At 44.3% G+C, this 8,286-nt stretch overlaps 2 protein-coding genes across 2 annotated transcripts; both read left to right on the top strand.

Annotated features, from left to right (window-relative positions):
- Nucleotides 1-245: 245 nt before the first annotated feature.
- LOC107189428 lies at nt 246-3,649 on the top strand. Its single transcript, XM_015577958.1, has 2 exons — nt 246-1,643; nt 1,751-3,649. Exons 1-2 carry the CDS (start codon nt 246-248, stop codon nt 3,647-3,649), a joined length of 3,297 nt encoding a protein of 1,098 aa, XP_015433444.1.
- A 63-nt stretch (nt 3,650-3,712) lies between these two features.
- On the top strand, nt 3,713-5,215 carry LOC107189427. Its single transcript, XM_015577957.1, has one exon. It carries the CDS (start codon nt 3,713-3,715, stop codon nt 5,213-5,215), a length of 1,503 nt encoding a protein of 500 aa, XP_015433443.1.
- Nucleotides 5,216-8,286: the final 3,071 nt, after the last annotated feature.

The following is an 8,286-nucleotide window of genomic DNA, read 5'->3' as shown; positions in this document are numbered from 1 at the left end:
TTTTTGGTCCTTCGAGCCGGATGTTCTGATCAGCTGTGGAATTTAGTTGTACAAGTTGGCTTCATTATACGACTCATTTAACGTCACACTAACACATACTGTTGCTTAGTATAATAACTCATCAAAGAGAACCACTCATCCATACAACCATCACGATCAACTCATCCAGAACACTCATCAAAAGAACATTCAACTACTTCCGCTCATCTGATTCAACCGTTGAAGTGTCAAATCAAGCCAACGTAATGTCTGCTACTAAGAACGAGAATACTGACAAACTCGCTGGCAGCCAGGAAGAGAAGATCATCTCACAACCTTCACAAACTGAACAGCTCACCGGATCAATGGATCAGCTCACTGTGACAACAGGCGCAGATCAGGGTGGTGCATTTCGCCCAAAATCTCCAGGCTTAGCGCAATCTGCGCCAAATGAGTTCAAGATCTCAACTCAACTGTCCCGGTTGGCAATGCTCAACCAAATACAACAGGGATGTACGGATCAGCTGGCTACCTCAATAGACGAAGTGGAGAGCCAAATCGAGCTACTCAAGGAGATTTGGGCGGAATTCAGAGCGGATCACGAGCAGCTGGGTGCAACGTGCAAAAGAAACTTCTTTGATCACCCGTACGTTACTGGAAAAATCTATGATCTGGCACTCACTGCGTACCACAAGGCCTCGCACGAGCTCAACACCACCAAGGCACAGATCAAGGCCCGATCAACCGAGGACAGGCGAGCAAGCTCAGATCAAGCTAGGCACAGATCAACGTTGCCTGAAATTAAACTCCCGCAGTTTAATGGGGATTATCAGGAGTGGCCTGCCTTTAGAGATTTATTCAAGTCGCTAGTCTTTGAGGACGTGTCACTTACCAATATTGAGAAGCTGCATTATCTCAAGACCAGCATGAGAGGAGCAGCTGCTCAAATCATCTCATCTGTGTCCATGTCAGGTGACGCATTCTATCCTGCATGGAATCAGATTTTGCAACGATTCGATGACAAGGAAAGGCTCATCCTGGCACATGTGGACCGACTCTGCTCCAACACCTCCCAAGTTAAACGAACAGCTCATGACTTGCACCAACTTGTCACTGACATAACGGAGATCATCGACGCGCTCAAGGCAATGGGTGTGCCAGTCCACTCTTGGAATTATGTCCTTCAACACCTCAGCCTAAAGCGACTGGACGCGTCACTGCGAGAGTCCTGGGAGGTGAAACGCAGCTCATCCATGGAACCTCTCACCTTCGATCAGCTCATTGAGTTCATTAAAGCGCGTGCCAAGGCACTCGAAGTAGTTCAGACCACCAGGGGCACTTCATCATCTGTTGGGTCATCGAGATCAGTGCCACGAACATTGACTCAACAACCGAGAGCATCTCATCAGGCTTCAAGGGCACCGCTACCTACCCAATATCCATGTGACCATTGTGGTGGTCAGCATTACATCGTATCCTGCCTGCGACTTACATCCTGCGGACCGCTACAAGGTTGTAACGAACCAACGATTGTGCTACAACTGCCTTGGGCACCACAACTTAATGTCATATGCCAGCTCAAGAACATGCAAGACATGTGGTGCACGGCACTACACGATGATTCATCTACCATCCAACAGACCAACTCAACCACAGCCGTCCACGTCTAACACAACTAAGAGCGACTCATCTCAAAATCGACCAGCTCCAGCTCACAATTGAAATAATCAAGTGCCATTTCGCCTGAACAGATCACCGCACATCACAACAGTCACTCGCAACAGCTCAAGCAACACTCATTACATCACTGACCACTCACCCAGTCCGACTGCTCATAGACCCTGAATCAGAACTCACATTGGTCTCAAATCACCTTGTCAATACTTGTGCATTGACTCAGCAGCACTCATCAGTAGCAATCATTGGAATAGGAGGATCACAGTCTACTCAAACAAGGGGTGTCACCATACTTCAGCTCAAATCAACCCATTCCTCACAATCTGCTATTATCAATGCTCACATTCTCAACAAGTTGACGAATACACTGCCGTCATTCCACGTGAGACACCAAGAGTGGCCACATCTATCATCATTGCAGCTGGCCGATCCAAATTTTCTAACTCCAAGGCCCATGGACGTCATCATCGGGGCAGATTCTTATGCACAGATCATCAAACCAGACATGATACAGCATGATAGCTCATCACCTATGGCTCAACTTACAATCTTTGGTTGGGTAGTTCTTGGTCCAATCATAAACAATCACTCATCATTGCACTACACTCATCATATCACCAGTGAATCAGCGCACCAAGAGCTACAAGATTTACTCACCAAGTTCTGGGAACAGGAAGAAGTACATGCATCTACTGAGCCACAACTGACCCCAGAAGAGCAGGCATGCGAAGATCATTTTAAATCAACACATTCACGAGACGAATGTGGCAGATACACAGTACGAATTCCACTCAAGTCTTCACCGAATATCTTACGAGATTCGGAGCTCACAGCACGACGATGTTTACGACGACTCATGAAAAGACTCAATACTGACGACTCACACAGACTATTGTACAACTTATTCATGAAGGAGTATGAAGAAATGGGTCACATGAGACGTGTCCCACATACACAAGATGGAACCTTTCAACAATTTGAGCCTGTTACTGACGATCGGTTGAACGAGATGACCTCGGCACATGATGCTTCGGCATCAGGAAGGTTGAGGGTCTCTGGAGACCGGTCAGAGGTGCGAGCTCAAACTCAATTTCCATACTACCTTCCTCATCATGGAGTAATAAAACAAGATCGAGTCAGTAACAGGTTAAGAGTCGTGTTCAACGGATCGAGCCCAACAACATCAGGGATTTCGATCAATGACATCCAGTACCTAGGTGCGAAAAACCAACGAGACATCCTTGATGTATTACTGTGGATTCGACAACACAAGTACATATTCACCGCAGACATCACAAAGATGTATCGTCAAATCAAAGTTCATCAAGACGACTGGGATATGCAAAGAATCATGTGGGTCGATGATCAGCTCAACGAGGTCCCATACCAACTGACTACAGTGACGTATGGAACCAGATCAGCGCCGTTTCTGGCAATTAGAACAGTACTACAATTAGTCGAAGATGAAGGTCATCACTTCCCACTCGCCATTGAACCTCTCACCAAGGGTAGATATGTCGATGATATTTTTGGAGGTTCTGATCAGATCATCGAGCTCATCGATATATCACGACAAGTAACCCAGCTCTGCATGGCGGGCGGGTTTCCATTAGCGAAATGGCACAGCAACAACCAATTTATTCAACGCATTGCTCAACAGTCTCCAATTAAGGAGGCATATTTATTCGAAGATAGCAGCATAAAACTCTTAGGCCTGTCATGGATACCTTATTCCGATACGTTCAAGCTTACTCATACGCCACCATGCTCAAGTTCCAAGCTCACAAAGAGAATCATCTTGTCAGATACAGCACAACTCTACGATCCACTCGGATTCTTGTCACCATTCATAGTGCGAGCAAAGGTATTGCTCCAACAACTCTGGCTAGAAAAACTCAAATGGGACGATCAAGTCTCAGCTCAAATCAATGCCAAATGGAACTCAATCCGACAAGAACTTGCCCATGTATCAGAACTCTCAATTCCACGCTAGATTCACACAGTAAAAAACTCGGTCGTGGAACTACATGGATTCTCAGATGCATCACAACTAGCAATGGCTGCTGCTATCTATATCAAGGTAATGAATCCAGGCGATCAACAAAAGACCACGCTCATCTGTGCAAAATCAAAAGTAGCACCACTCAAGAGAATGTCTATACCTAGGCTTGAACTCACTGCAGCTCTGCTCGTAACTAAGCTCATGAGATACGAACAGCATACGTTAGAACTCAATAAAGCACAGACCTTTTTGTGGACAGATTCATCAGTAACGCTCACCTGGATCAAATCACACCCTTCACGCTGGAAAGACTTTGTCAGGAACAGAGTGTCAACCATTCAAGATCTATCTTCAAACAGCGTATGGAGATTTGTTCCTGGAAAGGAAAATCCAGCCGATTGCGCTTCAAGAGGGCTTAGCATCTCCCAGCTCCAGAAGCATCAACTGTGGTGGACAGGACCACAGTGGCTCATTGGGACCCAGAGCTCTTGGCCAGTTCAGCCAATATATCACGAATCACAGACTCATCTAGAAGAGCGCCATGGAGAATCATTCATTGTGGCAACAACTCACCCTGAATATCATTGGGAGATGATATACAGATTTTCATCACTCATCAGACTGCTCAGAGTAACCGCAATTTGCTTTCGAGTAGCTCAACTCATTAAGAGAATGCCACAATCAACACTCGCAAGTCCGATCACGCCACACGAAACAGATCATTCACGAGTGTTTTGGATCAAAGCAACTCAAGCAGCGTATTTTTCCAGTGAACTCAAGCTCATGGGGTCAAATCAACTACCACCAGCTCATCCTTTCAATCGATTGACTGCCTACACAGACACTCAGGGCATCATTCGTGTTGGAGGGCGTTTGGAACGCTCACAATTGGAACTTGAGACAATTCATCCAGCAATACTGCCTCGGCAGTCAAAATTCACCTCACTCATCATAGCAGATACACATCAGAGAACATTACATGGTGGCACTCAATCAACAATGAACCACATACGGCAATCCTACTGGATCATTAGTGGTAGAGCTCCAGTCCGATCGCACATACTCCGCTGCATCAAATGTGCTCGGCAACATGCCGTACGAGCACAACAGTTAATGAGTCAATTACCACCCACGCGAGTCACACCATCCCGACCATTCTTCACCTCTGGCGTGGATTACGCTGGTCGACTAACCATTAAGATCTGGAAGGGAAGAGGCGCCAAAAAACAAAAGGGGTGGTTGTGCATATTCGTGTGCTTTGTCACTTCCGCAGTGCATCTGGAAGCGGTAAGTGACTATACCGCTGACTCATTTCTCGCTGTATTCAGAAGGTTCACTGGACGCAGAAGCATCTGCAACACTCTCTACAGTGATTGCGGAACGAATTTCATCGGAGCAGATGCCACACTCAAGAAACTGTTCACTCAAGGCACTCAAGAATTGAATGCCTTGCGCTGCTCATTGACTAATGATGGGACCACCTGGAAATTCAACCCACCAGCAGCCCCACACATGGGAGGGAAGTGGGAAGCAGCGGTGAAATCAGTGAAGTCCTGACGACGTAGCAGCTCTAACACCAGCATACTTTTTGATCGGAGAACCGATCACAACAGTACCAGAGCCATCATTGACAGACACCGCTCACACAAGATTGTCACGATGGCAATTCATTCAACAGAGGCTCCAGTACTTTTGGTCGAGATGGTCAGCTCAGTATCTACAACGTCATTTATCGACGTCAAAGTGGCATCACCCATCACATGAAATTAAGATTGGCTCATTAGTCCTGATCACAGACGAGAGGCTCCCACCAAGCAAGTGGCCTCTTGCAAGAGTCACTCAACTCCATCCAGGAAAAGACCAGCTCACGCGTGTGGTATCACTCAGAACTGCAACAACCACACTCGTAAGACCAATCACGAAGCTCGCCATTCTACCCGTACCTGCTACCGAAGAGCAGATCAACAGGGATCAGCAATACAGTTGCTGATGGCGGGCGGAATGTTCAATATTGAGACAAATCAATTGACGGGGGCAGCACCTCCCAATGATCATCAACGAACCGACCATGCAACAGTCGATCAGCCATGAACGATGCATCGGTAATGGCTGGCATCATCACCGCAGATTCACACACACCACGCGCCGATAGCTGCGCGTGGCGTGCGCGTCGCTCACCACGAGCCAATCGCGGCCTGTGGCGTGCGTGTCGCTTAGCGAACGCACCAATTGCAATCATCAACAGTGTACGTCACATCCGTCTTCCTTACAAGCGGGCGGAAACGACGTCTCACTCTGACACTCTTGTTCGGATCGTGGTATCAACTGCATCGTGTACGACTCGACAGTTTTCTGTTCGTGTGACTCTTTGTGCACAAATCTACACTGATCTTGTAAATCATGAATACTGTGACGGAACACCTACCCAATAAGAACAACTCTATACAACACCGTAGCGCAACTCACCAACAGACCAGCTCACGCCGAATAATCACCAGCTGATCGGCCATTGACCAAACCACCTGCAACCACGAGGTGATTTACGACCACCTCGCTGTGCATATCATCGCAGTGGTTACTCATCCGCACGGTAAACACTCAAGTCTCACTTACACGTAGACTCTATTACCATAGAACCACTCATAGTGTGGCCATTCAATTAATAATAAAAAGTACTCTACATTTGACTTAATCAAACAGAGTCACATGGCCTAACTCACACGATTTATTCAGTGTATGTCAACTCATTTTTATTGTATTCAAATTCGCAAGCCTGCTCATCCATTGTTTCTATAAGTATCAATTAATGTTGGTCACTCACTGTCAGATTCACCATCCATATTTTACACATTCATTCTTCACGTCATAGATACTAAACTCATTGGTTCATTGCATACTTTGAATTCTGTCTCACTCATTGTTTTACCCAATATTGACGCAATAAAGTAATCACAAAGCCAACATGTGTACATTTATTTGCCACACAGCTGTCACCAGACATCCGTTTCAATCCTGGCTCGTTCCTTGCAAATGCCACTCACATACAGTCCACTAAACTATTAAAATTAACAACTACAAACCGAGCATTACGCAACAAAGTGATTTAAAAAAGGAATTTCTATCAGCAATTTACCAGACGTTCAATATGAATTTCCTATCGTTCTTGGCGGATCTTTAATCTCCACCGTAATCGTAGATAAAGCACAGTTAAAAGTAATCCATGTTGCCGACGTTCCTTTCCACATTCCTTATCGTAGCTGCAAACTGCATTCCTCGGACGTGCTTGAGCACTCGAGACCGAAGACCAATTAATTTCTTTCTGCGGTATTCAAACGACTCGAGATGCTTCCAATAAACTAATTCTATGTGTGCGGTATGCGTGTTCGTTCAGTTCGTGTAGGTCGCGATTCGGTCTGGAAGTTTCACTGACTTTATAATCTATACTCAGCATATTATGATAAATTTGTACTTTCGTATTAATAAATTACATTTATTCAGTGCCATCAATACGAATTTCTAATCTTATTCAGCACATAATGCACACTTGCATTTAATACATGTGTTTCGTACCGTAACGTGGTGTCGTAGGTTACACAAATCCAAATATCTTCATAACTGTATATGAATCCGGACTGCACTCTACTACGTTTTAATCACTAATATCTACTCGAAAGGTATAGTAAGCCACGCATCTCGCCACGCTTGATTATGCCTAGAGGTCGAATTAAATATCGGCGGTGTCACTGGCGACATGTTATTGTTCTAGGGTTAGGTTGCATCTTTCGAAGTTCTGCAAAAAATCGGAAGAGCAGGACTTCAGTCGGTTGTTGCACTTGAGCTATAACTTTGTGATAACATTGGGTGTCATCGAATTTTTGAGAAATTAGTTTTGAGTCACTATTATAATGATACTTGATAACTCAGGTTTATTATAATCTGTTCAATCAGTACTTTCATAAATAATATCATCTTAATTTGAAGTAAAAAAACTAAGTCACTGAACGTATTAATTATGTTTTATTAACATGGTTCAACAATTTGAAGTTATTCGGACAAGTAGTTTTCGTTTTCTGAAACAATGAAGAAATCACTGCGAAACAATTAATTCATCTGTATTAATTACTGCCTATGCCATAAATTTGGCAGTGCATAACTACCAACTTAAGTGGTTAATGAAAACTGTTCTTTTTCCTATATACGTAGTAAATCAAAGTTTTGAATGTAACGCCTTTAACCATTGTTTTAAATTACATATCTCTATTCTTCCAAATACGAGATTTACAAAAGAATCTACCATTGTGAACAATAAGAATGCATTTCTACGTTAATGTTACGTTCTATCGATTATCTACTAAGGGAATTTACTGAAATTTTATCATCATTGTCGCTATCGTTGTATTTATGCCGTGCTGAGAAGTACTCGCTATTATTCCAGTAATTCCCGACATACGGAAAGCACATTGTTCCAGTACAATGTCCGCGTAATTTTACACTCCTCGATGAGCATCATTGAGAAGAAAGGCTGGTCTCGAACCGTTCCACTATTTCAATTACAGAAATGTTCGTTTTTTCGTTATTGCTTTTTCCTATTGCCCGACGGACGGCAATTTGTAATTTTTGCTCCATTT

The sequence above is a fragment of the Dufourea novaeangliae genome, unplaced genomic scaffold, assembly GCF_001272555.1.
Source record: "Dufourea novaeangliae isolate 0120121106 unplaced genomic scaffold, ASM127255v1 scaffold160, whole genome shotgun sequence".
Classification (NCBI taxonomy): domain Eukaryota; kingdom Metazoa; phylum Arthropoda; class Insecta; order Hymenoptera; family Halictidae; genus Dufourea; species Dufourea novaeangliae.
Note: the sequence above shows the minus strand (reverse complement) of the source record. Positions and strands in the feature narration are given on the sequence as shown.

Excerpts from the sequence above, each read along its gene's own strand:
- LOC107189428 (XM_015577958.1), top strand. The coding sequence starts at position 246 with ATGTCTGCTACTAAGAACGAGAATACTGACAAACTCGCTGGCAGCCAG. Across the intron at positions 1,644-1,750 it reads ACTCAACCACAGCCGTCCAC|TCACTCGCAACAGCTCAAGC; the intron begins GTCTAACACAAC and ends ACATCACAACAG.
- LOC107189427 (XM_015577957.1), top strand. The coding sequence starts at position 3,713 with ATGGCTGCTGCTATCTATATCAAGGTAATGAATCCAGGCGATCAACAA.